Consider the following 18,391-nt stretch of genomic DNA (forward strand, 5'->3'; position numbering starts at 1 on the left):
ATTTTTAAATTGTCTGATTCATATCAATTTCTACTTGATGTGCAAAATTGTCTAAAGATTTTTTACAAAAATTTATTTTTCCCCTTTCATGTCATGTATGAATAGTATAACAATAAAATGACTAAAATTACATAATTAAAAAACAGTCTAATAAAATCCACCCACTAGACTTTTAATTTTTCTTTATTTTACTTTCACAACATTTTATTTCATTTAGCTTTTTTTTTTTTTTTGAAAGTTTTAATGAATCCCTTTTTTAAATGTTCCTCAATGAAAACAATATTCTAAAGAAAACAAACAGCCATAGAAACTGTTGACGTATTTTCCTTCAAAACCATGAGCGTGAGGTGTGCCCGTTACGCGCCGCCGCCCACTTCAACGTGCGCGCTACCGGCGTCCAATCGCAACCGTTAGCCGGGGCCGGGCGACTGCGGTGGGAGAGAGAAAATCTGACCGTCCGTGCCGGCTGATGTGAAAAGTCACGATACCGCAGTCAACCCACGCAACGCCCAAGCACATGCACAGGCCTGCTAAGGGAAATATGAAGTTCTTCATGTGTAAAATGGTGAGTGAGAAGTTCGCAGACGCGTTTGTTCGTTTGTTTTGGCACTTAGTTAGACTTGTTATTTTGACGAGGGATCGCCTGCAGTGTCTGCGCTTTCCCGTTCCCATCTCAAAATGGCGGAGAGGCCGAAAGCTAAGCTAGGTTAAGCTAAGTGAAGAGTCAAAGTTGTCATTGTTTAAGGCAGCTAGTTAAAGACTGTGGGTATTTTACAGCTTTACTTGCCTATACAAAGAGCTTTTGTTATTTCAGAACCAAACGTGATGTTCTTCATCTGTGCTTGATTTGCATCAAAACTGTTGTTTTGGAGCCTCGGTGGCTAACGTTAGCTACGCCTTTTTTGGAAGTTCTGAGTGGATGAGCCTATTAGGTTTGTTACTAACACTTAAAATGTCAGAGTTAACCTTATTTCTGTTGCTAGCCTAATTGGCTGTGTTCCACTCAACTCATATTTGTCCTTGACTGAGTATTTAATCTAATATACAGACAGTGTTATTCATACTTAATTTACTTATATTCACCGATTATTGTTTATTTTTATTAAGCAGTGCTATGTTGATGAGCCATTGGTTCTTGAGAGTAGATGCCCTGTCTGTGTTTTTGACCGCGGTTGTATATAAATCTTTTGCTCACACTTGACAGCTGAGCTTGGTTTTTAGTGTGCTAAGCTAACCTTAGCTGGAAAGGGCGTTGCTGATGAGCCTCTGCTGCAACGTTGCCCTTGCGCCTCTAGAAGCTCAGAAAAAAACGATTAAAAATAAAAAATCTAATACTAAATAAACACAACTAAATGAGGTTCTGGGATTTTAAATTAGCGTGAAGTTCGTCTTAAATCATGAGAAACAGTTAAGCTGTGTTTAACTGGTTTTAATCAGTGAAAATAAATGTATGCATGTGAATTGTTGCCTCCTGTTGCACTGCATGGTTTGTGGTGGGTTATGCATGTTGACTATGGAAGCAACATGTCAGATTTGCATGAAAATATTGATCACTCCCATTATAGTTATAAATATGTATGATGTATGCATGAGGTATTTTGGCCATTAAATATTTAGTATACAGAGAATCTAATGGTTTTAATAAACTCTGCTCTAAATGTCAGATAAGTTACAACAGTAGATTTATAAGAATATACAATTTCATTACCTTTTTTCCCCCAATTTTTTCATTTGTTGGCCTATAAAACTGAAAATTAATCTTATTTCTTACTATTGATTTTTTGAAATGACTGATTCTAGTTATTTTTCCTGAAATAAGATGGTGGATTAGCATTATCATCAGGTTAGGTTATTTATCTCATTGTATTACCTTATTTAAATGTTTTTTATCTTTAATTTTGAACAGCCAGTTTCTGGTCGGCTGTGGCACATGCATAGTAATGGAAAACCATTTCTTGCCTAATCCTCAGCTCCAGATCAATGCAACCTTTCGACAACATGTATCCCCATTTTGTGCCTGGGTTGCCATTTAATCTCAGAGTTCTTCCGTGTAAACTTCTTTATTACTCACTCAATTAACGAAGTAATCATAATTACTCGTTTCAAAATTTATTTTAATTTTACATTATATTCTTATGATTTGATTCACACTATTTCTCCTTATCAAATAGGACTTTATGATCTTTAATAGCCTTAAATTTTATTATTATTTTTACATATTTGTTAAAAATCACTGTTGTGATAGTATAATACAAGACGGATAATTTGTGGAAAGAAGTCGAGCTCCTCGGTTTCCCCTCTGGTGAGAAACAACCAATCAGAGCCAGGAGGAGGGTCTTGGCACTGTTAATCAAGCTTGTGTACAGTGCTTAGGTGTTGGTATTAAGGGAAATTGGCATCCATGAAAGTGTTGAATGGGACTTGAAATATAATAACCAACCAAACATTTTACATTTTCACACATGCTGATATTGCAAAGAAGACTGATTGTACAGCTTTAATCTGGAACCGATAACATCTTTTCCTGTTTGACAGTTTGCAATAAACCATAGTCTCTAATTTCATCTTTGACAGAAAGTACTTGAATTTAAGAAGCTAAACAGGTTTGTTGTTGAGGGATAAGACAAAACCATCTCCTCTCCCCTCCTTCCAGTTTTATCCTCTTATTAGCTAATTATTAAAGAATTTGAAGCAAAGATTAACATGATAAAGCTAAAGATTCATAATTATGGTAAAATGACCAGGAAATGTTTAAAATAGGGATGCATAAGAAGAAATCAATGCTAAACCATTTGTGTTTATTCTGTAGGTATATCTGTAAGACTATCTGTTGCTCCGATGGAAAAAGTCAGTGGTTTAATGTTTATCCAGTAAAGAAATGCAAATGCATTTCCCATAGATAACCCAGTGAATGCTCATTAATTCAGTAAATTAACTTAGATTTTACATGGTTTTTAATTTTTGTTTGCGAAAGACTTGTTTTTAAAGTGTCTCTTCTCTAGGATTAAAGTTTAAATTTGGCAGAGGTTACTAGATAATGGTTTGAAATATTGTGAGCTATTCTGGTTTGTAAACAAACACCTTCTTCTGGTTTAACCTGACCTCTCAGAGACTTGTTTAGCTTAGAGGTCAAACTGAACAGCTCGACTCAAATGTGACTCAAAACCACAGGATGATGCATGCTTTAAAAGAGTCAAACTATCATAGATGACAATCAGCCTTTCACTTTATTTTAACCTGACATAGATTAAGTATGAGCTGTTCTCATTGTCTACTTAATGTTTTTGGGGTTTTTGTCGCAGATTAAAACAAAGCAGAAAACTAGGATGTTACATTAGATTAGTTTCTTTTTCTCTAACATGTTCATTGGTTTAATAGTTGGGAGTTGTAGTTTGTTCAAAATGAAGTAATCACATTGCTCCACATGGAGGTGCTACCAACCAGCACTACTGTGTGATTCAGTGCAATTAAAAAATAAAGTTAATGTAATGTCACAGTCTAAAACTGCTATATAAGGTGGCTTTATTCACCTGCACACTTGTTTTTATTTAATATTTTAAACGAAGAGAACATGGTGTATGTTTATGTACTTCTGATCAGAGAAGAGATATACAAATTATTGGACTAGTCTGCAGGAACACAGGAGAGACTGTGCTGCTTTATTCTTTGTATAGGCAGCTTTTCATAGAAATATATTGATTTAATTCTATGCTACATAAGAGCTGATATTCTAGCAACAGAACAGCCTAAGTTTTTATATATATAGTGAAGATTCAAAAGAAAATATTTACTTTGAAACAAATGTCACATGAAGGTGTTGCTGGAATTTAGGTGCTGCTGTTTTTTCTCACATTCAGTGCTGGCATTGTGTTCTGAGAATTGGACTCTAATTTAGACAATTGCACGTCTTAGGCTCCCTTCTTTTGATAAACTGACACATAGATCGGACTTTGCACCTTTTTTTTCCTCTTTATTTATGACTCTTGTTCTCTTGCTTGAGCACCAAGTCTAGCTGACGATACATTGTCAGTGTGAGGGTAAAGAGTTTTGCAACACTTTGATGCCATTTGAAAAAGTGAAACGGAAGATCCAGACTCGACACTAATTTGTAAAAGTTTTTGGGTGACAGTTGAAGTTCAGTGTTCAGGTATCTTCAGCAGGTGCTGAAGCCGCCAACCGTTAGGTTTATTCAGTAGTCTGGAACGTGGCCTTTTGGTCAACTGGCTAAATCCCTGCTCTGTTCTCACTTCAGTAATTCCTATGTTTGCTAGTTTATAAAGAGAGCTCACATCAGTGGCTTGAATAATTTTAAACATTTAAGTTTTAATAAAATCTTAGTAATGACTAAGTTTTCATGAAACAACATGGAGAGTGAACCAAAACCATACTGGAAAACATCCATTAGTGTCCATTAGGTTTGCATGACATCAGGAAAATGTGTAATTGTGATATTGTTGCTGGATATTAAGATTTTTAATTTTGAATAAATCACATATTCCTGACTTTATTCTTTGTCTTGCTTCATCACAACTGGGCCTGTCACAATAACAAATTTTGTTAAAATCCAGCGGACATCGGAGATGATATGTGGAAACATTAATATTTATTCAACATTTCGTGCAAAGAATATAGAAATGACAAGGGGAGGAGTTGGAGCCAAATTGTTACCGCAGTTGATAAACCCGGTAACTTTTCAGCTGTTCTCCGTTAACGTGACATAAATAGATTATAATGATTTTCACTCAGTCAGGACTTTACGCTGACTCTAGCCACATGCATTGCAGGTAGATTCTAGTAAAGCATTGATTAATGCCTGATATTAAAATTGGTTAACTGGACTTGTAGCCATTATTTTGGGCTACAAGTCCAAAATAATGGCTGTGTGGCTGGACACCACACAGCACGATCGAACCCGATCGAATCATTATATCTAGGATTTCTGTCGGTTAATGTGTCTCTCAGGTTTTGGAAATGGGCCGACAACTTGTGACGTGTGCACTGGACATTATACTAATGAAATAGGAGGGAGGGTCAGTGGAGAGCACCGGAGTTGAGCCTTTTTTCATTCAGTGTCAAGAGAAAGAGAGAAAAAAAAAGGCAGGAAGAGACGATAAAGCCGATAATTAAAATGAGGTCGATAGGTTTATCGTTTATCGCGACAGGCCTAGTTGACACCAAAGACTGAAGACTTTTATTTCCTAGTTTTTGGTAGAAAGAGAGAGAGAAACGATAAATCATGCAAATGGAAATTATTGAGCTTGTTTTAATTATTTTGGGTTTAATTGATTTATTGTGACAGACCTAATCACAATGTGCCCACCACTCTGTTTGAGCTCATAAAGTACGTATCACATCTGGACATCGAGGGGAGCTGAAGTCAAATTAATAAGCCAATTTTTGTAGCCATTAAGCTTTTTGATTGATATATTTTGCGGCAAACAGAACGCATGGCGGTAACGTCACCTGATCCCAGACAGTGTCTAGTTAAAGTCCTGGCTCTCTGTTTGGTGATCCTGTTAGCTGCCGTCCCGTCTCTCCTTTACGTTGCACCGTCAGCTGTATGGAGGACTAGTTGTCTGTCACACACACACACACACACACACACACAGACTTTGTGTTGTCTGGTGTAGCTGCTAAGCAGCTTAGCGCTTTACAGCACCAACCTTCACTGGAGTTCAAGAATGAACACTATCATAAGTTTCCAACTGCTGAATGGTGTTTTTACTTTGTGTTCAGACTAAAACTAAAATCAGGATTAAAATATTTAAACTTGGGATGAAATATTTCAGACTCTTTTTTTTGTTGTTGTTTTGGCTGAGAATTTAAATAAAAGCACAGTCATATAAGGAAGATCAGCAGATGTTTTCATTTATCCAGCTTCTTTTGTAACTCAGACATTTATGACGTGCATTAATTGCACCTTAGCTGTTTGGTTAAAAAGTATTAGTCTGATCAGAAGTGGTTATTAGTGGTGAATTAGCTGGGATTCAACAATTGCAGTTTTCTGGCCGATTTCCGATCTTTTTAAAAAGCCTAACCTGCCTACTCCAAATTTGGTCGATACCAATTGTTTTTGTTTTAAATGTTACTCAGTATAGCAAGAAAGTTGCTGAATTGGCAACAGGGGGTTGACTATTGTTGGCTGTAAACGTGCAGACCTGACCTAGTGGGCCAGTCTGTCAGTCAAACCTCTCCCTGCAGAGCAGAAGAGGATTTTTAGATGTTGGCTGAAAAACGATCGGCTTCACATGTAAAAATGGGCCGATCACCGATCTCCCAAAATTAAGGAAATCGGCACTGATAAATCAGCTGGCCGATAAATCGGTCCGTATACCCCTAGAATTAACCGTTGGAAAGCCAGAGATTTTTTAATTTAATTTATTTTAAAGGCCAGATCATTGAGTCTGTCCAGCAATCAGAGTACAATGTGACTTATCACAAAAATATACATTAACCTGTCTCACCATCGCTTGTTTGTGAACATCAATGTAGAGGTGAAACATAATAAGTGGGAAAATGGCTTAGTATTTTTTTAATTTGTTGTATTTCTGCACTGCAGAAATCAGAGATCATGATTCACATCATGGGGGTCAGTGATAGGATTCTCCCAAACGGATCCATCAGATTGAAGGTTGTAAAAAGTGCATCAGTTAGCTTCTGTCGAATTAACTCTGAAAATCGTCAAATCGGCTGAAAATCATATTATTTTTATTCCTTCATTTTCTGTTTGAAACAAAACAAATGCATCTACTAAGAACAGGAAGCACTTTTTTATGATCGGTGTTAGTTAAATTTTTTTATTAAAACAAAGCTGGGATGTAGCTTAAATATGTAAATTCTCTAGAAAAAAAAATCATACAGAAAACCAGAAATCAGAATTTCCTGATTGTTGCCTGTCCAGTCAGGAGGAAAGATGCGACTCTTAACTTTTCTCTTGATACACAGCTCTGGAAAAAAATTGAGAGGCCACTTAAAATGATCAGTTTCTCTGATTTGAGTCTTTTTAGGTATATGTTTTGAGCAAAATGAACATTTCTCTTTTATTCTATGAACTAATGACACGTCTCTGAAATTACAAGCAAACATGTAGCATTTATTTGCTGAAAATAATGAAAAAGATGCAGAGCTTTCAGACCTCAAATAATGCAAAGAAAACAAGTTCATATTCATTTAGAAACAACGACACTGATGATTTAACTTGGGAAGAGTTCAGGAATCAATATTTGGTGGAATAAATAAAACCAGGAGGTTTTTAATGGGGTTCAGTGCAGGGAGCTCCTAATTTTTCCAGAGCTGTATGCTTGCTTCCTAACTTTTTATTTTACATCTATATAGGTACATTCAGAAATAAATTAGTAATTCTCTGTGATTCAAGATTTTACATTTCTAGCATCGGCTTTATAAAAACAATCCTTCTACTTAAATCTAAATATTTCTTTTTTGTTTTACTTTCATTCCACTGAAAGTAAAACAATACATTTTTCACAACTTTCTGTCTTACCAACTCAAAAGCTTCCTGAAATAAAGATGGATTTCTTCTAAAAACATTAATCAGCGTTTTCCTTCTCTCCATCAGGTGACGGATATATTGTCCCACTGACTGAGCGGGTGACATTTGGACCGTCGTAAACCTTCTCGGCGCCTCATAGCGGCACAGCAGAAGCTCCTCCAGGTTCGCCGTCCTCCTCCGAGCGGCTTTCCCTTTGCCACCTGCGATCCTCGGCGGGATCGGGCTCCTCCCCACCCAGCGCTTCACCTCAGCCTCACCTCCCCGCGAGGGAGCGAACAGCAGCCGCCATGGTGCTGTCACAGAGACAAAGAGATGAACTGTGAGTGCAATCATAAGTAGGATTACGTGTGAGCAAGAACAGACATGCACGCTGCAGCTCATTACCAGCAGCACCTGCAAGTTGGCTAGTCGCACTGCGGCGCATCGCATGTTTTCCTTTTGAAGCCGGTCCAGAAATCCATACTGTAGATGCGAAATTAAATCTTCTACAACAGCGGTGTCAAACTCATTTTCATTTAGGGCCAAATCAAGATCTTGAATGCTCTTAAGGGGCCAGATGTGCCTGAATGTATTGATAAAGCCTGTTCGCAAACTGCTAAAATATCAATTAATTCTTAAAATAAAATATTATTGAACATCTTTTCAGCTCCTCCAGGATTTCGTGATTCTTTTAGTGATTTATTTATTTATTTATTTGCAATAAAAATCAAAGTATTTGTGATGCTAATTTGGAAATATTTGCTTATTTATGACGGTAAATGCGACTTTTTATTACTTGCTGTATAGATCATGGATTTTAATCTGACGTCAATTAAAGCCGAGGCAGCTGTTTAGTACAAGTAAGACAGTTTTTGATCATTTTTGAGAAAAATCTGCAATAAAATCCCAATTATTAGCACAAAAAAATGCGGGGAATTTTATTTATTTATTTTTTTTGCGTGAATTTCCACAATACTCAAGAAACTGGAGGGACTGATTGATATAATTTGGCAGTAAGCAGATAAAAACTGCATTGATTTGATAACATAATATTTAAGCACATTTAGTGCTTAGTCTAGACTCTAGAGGACCACATAAAAAGCTATGGCGGGCTGGATTTGGCCCACAGGCCTTGGGTTTGACACCTTGTGCTGTACAACAATCTGAAATCAGTGGCGGAGCCTGAAGAGACGTGAGCTGCAGGCGCTTCACTTGATAGCTGCTTGGTGAATATTTCATAACCTCCATGACAGCAGGAACGAAGCGAGGGGAGATGGGGGCTGGTGAGCATTACGCCGTTATGACCGGCACCTCTGGTTAAGCACAGACGGCAAACAATCAATATTTAATGATTTTTTTTAACTTATTGCTGCTAATCCCATTGATATTCTAATGTTTGAGGGCCAAGTTGAATTAAAGCGGCGAGGGTCTAAAGTTTGTAGTCTGCAACAGTCGGTTTGCTCCAAAGAAGCCCAGAAGCTTCAGCCTAAATTTAGCACTTCGCTCATGAAATATTCACCCTCCATCATATAAAAAAAACCTGTTTCCGCATTTATATAATTTTGTGTCTCTGTATTTGTGTTAAACCTCGCTGCACCACCCGGCTCCCTCATCAGCTCTGCCTTCATGACGAGTCGATGGTTTCCATGGCAGCAGCAGCACTGTTTCCCAGCACACCTTTTCTGTATTTTTATTGGGTCTTTTTCCAGAAAAATGTGATTCGTTTCTGTTTGCTCATGCTGACATTTAGGGTTGAGCTGCTCGACGCTCCTCTGTTTGCCTGGGCGCGGTCTGCCATATTTTAAGGAGGAACGTCGGCTAGTGTCCATTGAATGGTGTCACGCTTTCTGTGCAGACATTCACCTGATTTATGGCATATTCAAAATAAAGAGCACACACTGTAAGTGGGATGAAATTGGCCTTCAGATTACTAATAATGTTTCTTTTTCTAGAAATCGGGCTATAGCTGACTATCTTCGTTCCAATGGATACGAGGAAGCCTATTCTACCTTCAAGAAAGAAGCAGAATTAGATATTGTAAGGAGCGACAAATTGAAGAATAATGTTTTTTTTCTAATGGGAGGGACTTCCTTTCTGAGAATCTGTTTGCTTTGGTTGTAGAATGAAGAGGTAGATAAGAAGTATGCCGGGCTTTTGGAAAAGAAATGGACCTCTGTTATTAGATTACAAAAGAAGGTAAGGAGAATCTTTATACACTTATGTTTAATCCAGGGGTGTCCAAACATTTTGCAGATTATAATAGAAAGGTTAAAATAAAATCAAGCAATTAAAGTTGTCTTTTTGTAGAAAAAAGGATAGAAGCAACACTTTAAAATGACTTTTCAATTTTTCTGTATTAAAAGAAATTGAATCTAGTTCTCAAATTAAAATTTAAAAATGTAACTCATATTAATTCAAATTCTTATTGTAGATGATGACTGTTGGCAAGAAATGCCTCCTGTAGAAGTCTGTGTTACAGTGAATTTGAAGAAACCTCTGACTGAAGACACTCTATTTTCCCATAAAATTTTCTCATAAAATTCTTTTAAAATTCTTTTGGGCTCGACTGAACAAATTTATTCAGTTATAAGAATAAGATCTGAGTCGCTTTCTTTCAAAATAAAAACTGATTTAGGAATAGCAAAGTTCTACTTTTTATAAACACTTGGTTATAAAAATACAAATACTTTGTATTGTATTTAACAGTTTACATTGTTTTGGTTATCATTTTATCCTGACTGAAAATAGGAAAGTTTTCATTTGTGTCATTCATGAATTGCTCCAATGGCCACAAGTGGCCCCCGCGCCGCCCTTTGGACACCCCTGGGCTTATGAACTGAGAACGAGCGTTGGTTCTGTTTGTGAGATGCTTTCCTTGCTGGTGTAGGTGATGGAGTTGGAGTCGAAGCTGAATGAGGTGAAGGAGGACATGACGTACGGCGGACCCGTCGGTCAAAAGAGAGACCCGAAGGAGTGGATTCCCCGCCCCCCGGAGAGATACGCCCTGAGTGGGCACCGTGCTCCAGTCACACGGGTCATCTTCCACCCCGTGTTTTCCGTCATGGTGACGGCCTCTGAAGATGCCACCATCAAGGTGTGTACAGGTGACACGCTGACTACATGAGATGCATTTCACTGAGGTTTCAGCTTCAGCATAGAAGCGTTACTGCAGCCTTTACGGGAATACATTGGTGCCATCTTTACATGCATGTTCACTTTAAACTGTAACCGGATAAAATAAACGCGCTGCATGTTTATGAAAACAATTTAAAGATGGAGGTGGTAGATTAACATTAATTTATTTTCAGAGGTGGGCACAGTAAAAGAGAAGCTCTACTTCAATATGTCTTTATTCAAGTAAAAGTAACAAGTACCCGTCTAAGAAATTACCCAAGTTAGAGTAAAAAAGTATTTGGTAAAAAGTCGACTGAGGTACTGAGTAACTATTCAAATTGTCAGTCATTTAATATTTAAAAATTACATCATCAGATGGACCAAATATAAAATAAAGTAGAAATGTATAATAAAATACCTAATTATTTTATTATGCATTTTTTGTATTGTTTCTCTTTTTATCAACTTATTCTATTGTTATCGTTTTTGTACAGCACTTTGGTGCAGTCTTGAACCTGTTTTAAAAGTGATTTATAAATAAATTTGACATTGACAGATTTTTGTATTTTAAGGACCCAAGTGACAATAATTCATAAAAATAACAAATCAGACAAAATAAATGTTTCTAAATCAGTTTATTTCAGAAAAAAAAAGATGAAACTTTAACAGAAACTACATCTGTGTGTGTTTGGTGAATTTTTGGTTAAAACTTGTTTGTTTTTTCATTCAGTGGGTAGAAAATCCAGAAATATAACTGAAGTAAGAGTAGAAATACTTCATAATAAAGTTACTCAGGTAAAAGTACACAGTAGTAAAAATACTCCTAAAAGTAAATTTTTTTTCAAAAAAGTTACTCGACTAAATGTAAGTAGCTGCTACCCAACTCTTATTTTTAAGTGCTTTACAATAGTTTTCGTTCCGTTTAGACCATTTATGTTTTATTAAGATATAATCATAAATGCTGAATGCATTTTATCGACGAACGGTTTGGATTGTCATTCTACCACTTGAATTATTTGATATAAATCAACCCGTTCCACCTCTGGCTGTTTTTAGATCATTGTCCTGATGGAGTTTCAGGTGTTTGACTTTTTCTGACTAAATCCAGGATAATAAAAGCTGTGGTTAAAACTCATCCAGCAGATCCTGAGCGGCTCTGACCCTGGAGTTCACAGCAGATCTGAGCCTGCTTTCCGTTTTATACTCACTTCCTCCCATTAACATGCTTCCTCCCTCCTTCTCCTTTTTCTGCTGTCACTTCTCATCTATGTGAACATGTGACGATTCTTGTCTTGTTTGCTCTAAACCCAAAGCACAGATCCTAATCTGTAAATGTTTCTTTTTAAACCTGTGCTGCTTTTAAGTTTAATTTCTTAGAATTTGTTTTTATCTGAAACTGAAAAACTGTGCTTGTGTTATTCTGGGTTTCTCAGTAAGTCTTTGGATTCCTTTGCTAAAACACATTTTGCTTGATGGCACAATCTGTTTTTGTAGCTGCACTGATCAGAATGTTGTGACAGTTCCAGCAAATTACATTTTATCTTTAATAATAGCATAAATTATGTAGAGAAGGCATACAACAATATTTTCCAGTCTTCCAGAATCGAGTGTCAGTTTGTTTTGGAAGCAGAGGTGATATTACTCCATTGTGTAAAACACAGCTTTATCTAGATTTTGCAACAAAACAAATTGATTAGAGTGGAGATTTTAAACTGATTTTAGCTGGCATAGCTAAAGCATCAGTCTTCATGTTTAGTCTCTGCAGACAGTAAAACATTTACCTTAAGCTCAAAAAGCTTTCCAGGTCCAACATGGATGTTAAAGATGATGTTTTTTTTACTTAACGTGGCTGATTTCTCTGTTCAGTTGCAGTTTGTAGTTCTTTTTTCATTTTTTCTATGTAGGATTTTAGTTTTAAGTCCCTGACTGATTCCTGTGTGCCTTCAGGTGTGGGACTACGAGGCAGGAGACTTTGAACGAACCCTGAAGGGACACACGGACTCGGTGCAGGACATCTCCTTCGACCAGACGGGGAAGCTGCTGGCCTCGTGTTCGGCTGACATGAGCATCAAACTCTGGGACTTCCAGGGCTTTGAGTGCATCCGGACGATGCACGGTGAGAACATTTGCAGGTTTAATAACGCCGTTTCAGAGCGACACGCCCGCAGATGCAAAAGGCCACATCTGGGTTCTGAATTACGTGTGAACTTTTTTTTTGTACAATCCAACACCAAGAGAAAATATGGAAGCTCTATTGGAAAGATGTCCAATGTTTTTGTCACATGGGCCAAAATAGTCAAGTAAAAAAAGAAAATGAAGAAAATAAACGTAATGTCAAGCAAATGAAGTAGTAATTCTATTCTGTAAAATAATGTTATGTTATTCATTGTAGATCCAAAAATGTAAACAAGACTTTGCGCATTTCCTATATTAAGTTTTTTTTTTTTTTTTGCTTGTTTGTTTTTTTGGCTCAACTGAAGAAATTTATTCAGGACTTGAGCCACTTTCATTGGAAATGTTTGCTATATTTTAATGAAATATATCAAACAAGTTTAATAAATATGAAATAAATTTCTACATGTTTAATTTATCAAATGAATTTAAATTACGGTAAATTAAACGGGTTATTCATCAAGTTTAATACGTTAAACTTGATTAATTTAATTAAAGTCGATTTAGATAATGCCATAAATTAACAAATTATTTTATTAAATGAATTAAATGTGTTTAATACATTTAATTGCACAAAATAAATTTAAGTTTAATTTATTACATAAATTTTAATAAACTAAAGTTGATTTGGATGCAGATCATCTTCAATTGACGTGGTTCTATTTATCATAAAGCCTGGTTTTTAAAAACCCCTGGATACTTTGGGATGTTGTAATAAATTATGTTGGTTATATTTTATTCTTATCACAAATGAAACGTCTCCATCTGCATCAAGACCTTGTGCTGGAATTTGTATCATTCTTGTACTGCAGTTGGTGGGCCGCTCAAAATCAACCTAAGGGCCACTAAAGGCCCCCGGGCCGCACTTTGGACACCACTGTAACATTGCATATGAATGATGTTTTTGGGTTTCATTTAACTAAATATGTTATCTGATTTGAATTGAATTGAAGCAGGCTGTTTTTCAGCAGGGTGGTGATTTGTAACAATCTCCATTTTGACCTAAAATAATGAAGACGAACGCAGAACAGTGACTAAAGGCGAAACTTTGTTTTTCAGGCCACGATCACAACGTGTCGTCCGTAGCAATCATGCCAAATGGTGACCACATAGTTTCTGCCTCCAGAGATAAGTCCATCAAGATGTGGGAGGTGGCCACAGGGTGAGTTTGCATTTCATTTTACATGTTTTATAGAGATTCTTATAACTAATTTACAGCAGAAGTGCACTTGTGTAAGTCGAGCTGCATGTGTGTGTGTAGGTACTGTGTGAAGACGTTTACAGGCCACAGGGAGTGGGTGAGGATGGTTCGCCCGAACCAGGACGGCTCATTGATCGCCAGCTGCTCCAATGACCAGACTGTGCGCGTCTGGGTGGTCGCCTCCAAGGAGTGCAAAGCGGAGCTGCGGGAGCACGAACACGTGGTGGAGTGCATCGCCTGGGCCCCTGACAGCGCCCACCCCACCGTCCTGGAGGCCACAGGCTCAGAGGTAACCCCACCTTTTCCTTCGACAAGGACACCGAGATGAGAATCCAGACAGTATGCCTGGAAATACTTTTTTCTCAAATTAATCGTGTTTATAATATGTTGATGCCTGTGCTCTTTCTTTTGTGAAAGATAACGTTGTTGAATAGCAGGTTTTGCAATAATAAATTATGGGTGCAGATGTCGCTTTGCATCGTAAGGTGGGATGTTTGGAGATTTGTGTCTGCCCTCCAAATGGGACTCTACAGACAACTACAAAGGGAAAACTCATTTTATCAGAAAATAGTTTAATGTCCCAGATCCTGATAAAATGAGACTGGAAAATTTTACAGTTTTGTAGACATTTTTTTTTATATTTTATCTTTTAAAAGCAGAAAAGTGAAATATCTATTTGTGGGTCTGCAATGATAACAAAGAAATTGTCCTGGAAGTTTTTGTGATAAACGATAATCTTGTTGTTTTCACACTATTTTCAAGTAACATAATGGTGATGTCATAATAATAATACGAGAACATATTCCCAAAGAGCAACAAACTTTAATTTCTAATGAACGTTTAATACTGGAACTGGAAGATATTTTAAATATACAGAATAAATAAACAAAACAACAAATACAATGTCTCTGTAAACAAAATTGTCCTTCAAAAAAACAAAGCATCAGACTGAAAACTTTTGTCATCCAGTTTTTGGTAGAGAGAAAAATGATAAATCATCCAAATGGAAATTACTGAGTTTGTTTTAATTTATTATGCGACGAATTGATTTACCCCGTTTTTGATGTGTCATCCCTTCGCCTGTGTTTCTGTTTTGCAGAGTAAAAAGAGTGGAAAGCCTGGCCCCTTCCTGCTCTCCGGCTCCAGAGACAAAACGATTAAAATGTGGGACGTCAGCATCGGGATCTGCCTCATGACTCTGGTGAGTGGCAGGCAGGACGCTGGGCGGCGTTTCTGGGCGAGCGTTGGGTAATGAACCTCATGTCCTCAGGTGGGACATGACAACTGGGTGCGTGGGATACTGTTTCATCCTGGAGGACGGTTCATTGTGAGCTGCGCCGATGACAAAACAATCCGGATCTGGGACTACAAGAACAAGCGCTGCATGAAGACCTTATCTGCTCATGAACACTTTGTTACCTCTTTGGGTGAGATTCATTTAATTCATTGATACCATTTTTTTTTTGTCTGAAATGTCGCTAAATATAGCAAGAAAGTTTCTGAGTTGGCATCAGTGAGGTGACTTGTTAGCTGAAAGAATTCAGATATGACCCGGCGGGCCGGTCTGTTGGTCCAGCCTCTCACAGGACTGCAGCAGAGAACTGTGGCTGATTTTTAAGTCTTTGCTGACGTAGATAAGATTCTTTACATGTATCAGTCGATCACAATCTCCCAGAACCAAATAAATGTCGCTGATAAATCGGTTGGCTGATAAATCGGTTGGCTGATAAATTGGTGTATTAGGAGACATAGTTTGGTGTAATGCAAGATTTTTCAAGTAACTTTCAAGAACACTTTTTTAAGAGAATGTCAATAAAAACAGTTTTTCTAAATTGATAGTTGGTGGGTTGTTTTGTTTTTTTTGTTTTTTTTTTTGTTTTTTTACAGATGACTGTCTTGTTTACCATCTGTAACAAATTCCTGATTGAATGAACAAAATTTGAAATCTGAATAATTTTAGGCAAAACTTTATTGTTGTAAACTAGCAGCATTCCTGGCTTGTTTAAAGTTAAGAGTGGTGTACATGTTGGGGAGGTCTCTGTTTGGCCCGCCTCCATCATGAGTGGAAAAGTAACATACTGGTGACTTATTTCACCAGTATGTTACTTTCACCAGCATGATTGGTTCACTGTTCCAAGAAATGAAATAAGTCGCCAGTATGTTACTTCTGGAAACTCTCTGATTTTTATCTGCAATCTGTGGCCAAACAAAACCTTCTTAATTTGTTGGATTCCTTTTTTTCACCATACTTTAGCTTCTGGAGTTTGTGCTATTTTGATTTCTGTTTTTATTTTAATTCCTGCAAGGATTCTAGAAATTTTTTAAGTTTTTTTTTAAATTATGCTAAATATAGGGATGCATGATGTATCAGCTCTGACATCGGTATCGGCTGATATTAGTAATTTTTTAATTTATCTTATCAGCCAGATAAATAAAACTGGGCCGATATTAGCAACTGATATGCCATTGTCTGTTTCTGGTCGGGGTTTTTTCCCTAAAAGTGTTAAAACAACAGAGAAATGCACATAATATCGGTTATTGGCCCAAATTTTCTTATCAGTGCATTGCTAGCTAAATATAATGTAACAACAAAGAAGCTGCCCAGAAACGGTTCCCTGTACACAGGTTTAAATCTTTCTTTTGTTTGTTGCAGATTTCCACAAGACGGCTCCATACGTGGTTACGGGCAGCGTCGATCAGACAGTCAAAGTCTGGGAATGTCGCTGAGACTGCCACCATCTCTCCCCCCCTACCCTGCTGCCCTGATTCCAAGGATTTAAAAAAAGAGAAAAACAAGAAAAAGATCCCCGCCGCGCCATGCTAGCCGCCGCTCCTCAGCTCCCTCCGCCCCGACGTCCAGCCCTTCACCTCTCGCACTCCAAATCATAGTTGACCAATGCGCTTTACCTTCCCCTCGCTCCTCCCTACATCGATCCAGCCCCATTAAGATGACTATTGTCCTTTTTGTGTAAATTATTCTGGATGTAGGGTACGCTTAATAAATGTCATGCAAATCTCTGACACATAAACACTCAAAATGATAATAAATATCTTTGCATGGTGACTCAAACAAGAAAAAATAAATGATAATAATTCAATACTGTTAGATTTACAAATTTCCATACTGTTGTCATGACTTCCCACTGGGTCAAAGGGTAAATGTCTGTGTGCCGGTGCACTGAGTGCACTAAAACCAATGGCGCCTCCTGTTGACAGGGTTTAGGTTATGTTTAGTTTTTCTTTTATTTCACGGCTCCTTTGTTGTGGTCTGTTGCTGCATTCATGGGGGGAAAAGGAATCTGGAGGAAAATAATCAAACCTGTTGCAGCTTCACAGTTTATCGCATTAGTTTGACGTCATGCAACACAAAAACGCAAAATCTTTCCGAGTGTAGAGTAGTTTCAGAAAGATATAGGAGCTTGTGCTAAGAAAATAATTCATTAATATTGATGAAAATGTCCCAGTTCCACTGGTGCCGTTACCTAGCAAGCCCAGCCCAGTCCGTCACCTAACAACCCTGTTGTAGTTTTTTGGCAGATTATTTCACTTATAAGATATTTTTCTCCTGTTATATGTGAAATAATTTAATGAAACTAGTACTTTTTCCATATTTACTTAAAACATGCTCATATATGTTGCTACTTCCAAGTTAGTTTAGTTTTAATTCAAGTGAATTAAGATATTTGCGCTCAAAACTACTACTACTTGGTAAGATTTTGTGTTTTTGTGGTGTGTCTGTATTTTCTTATGTTTTGACAGGAGAATCTTTCCACCTCATCTAATCTGATGGCAGGCAAAGCTTCTCGCCACTTTGATTTTTCTTCTTTTAACCAAACTGATCTCAAACGAGCCCCCAACAGGAAAGTGTGTTTCACAGAGGAAAACGTCAGCTCATCTGTTCATGAGATGTGTGTGTGTGTGTGTCCCTCCAGAGAATCGCCCAGTGCCCTGTTGCTATCTCTGCCTTGATAACCCGATCCAGGGCTCCGTCACAGGATTTTCATCCAGCTTTCTGTGGTCCCACTGCTCTCTTTGCATACACTCACTAATGCACATACACGCACAGTAAAAAAAAATAAAATAAAAAAAGTTGTGTATCAATATATCTGGATGTCATTGTTTGCAGCATAATGAAATAAAATTCTGTAAATATAGTTCCTCTGTGTGCTTCATTTTAATGGAGTGCAGTACTGCTCCACGTCCTGCAGGGGGCGCCTAACGAATTCCTGCTCCAACATACTGGAATTACCTCGTCAGCGTAGCAGAGGCATCATGGGATTGAGCTACTGGTTATGTTCAGGTGTGATTTTATGCGGCCCCCAACTGTTAAATTTGGCATTTAGATGCAGATGAGACTTTTAAATTATCAGGGTAAAAATTGTTACCAAGATGATTTTCTTACACAGGAAAATGTA

The 18,391-nt window shown here is 37.4% G+C and overlaps 1 protein-coding gene across 1 annotated transcript; it reads left to right on the forward strand.

The window, feature by feature from the left end:
• Positions 1–380: 380 nt before the first annotated feature.
• LOC103139247 (lissencephaly-1 homolog B-like) lies at positions 381–18,130 on the forward strand. The gene is made up of 11 exons (XM_007553781.2): positions 381–565; positions 7,577–7,829; positions 9,442–9,526; positions 9,611–9,685; positions 10,377–10,583; positions 12,551–12,719; positions 13,835–13,937; positions 14,037–14,265; positions 15,076–15,177; positions 15,247–15,403; positions 16,630–18,130. Exons 2-11 carry the CDS (start codon positions 7,798–7,800, stop codon positions 16,701–16,703), a joined length of 1,233 nt encoding a protein of 410 aa, XP_007553843.1. The 5' UTR covers positions 381–565; positions 7,577–7,797; the 3' UTR covers positions 16,704–18,130.
• The last annotated feature ends 261 nt before the right edge of the window (positions 18,131–18,391 follow it).

This window comes from Poecilia formosa, unplaced genomic scaffold (genome assembly GCF_000485575.1).
Source record: "Poecilia formosa unplaced genomic scaffold, Poecilia_formosa-5.1.2 Scaffold3, whole genome shotgun sequence".
In the NCBI taxonomy this organism is placed as follows: Eukaryota; Metazoa; Chordata; class Actinopteri; order Cyprinodontiformes; family Poeciliidae; genus Poecilia; species Poecilia formosa.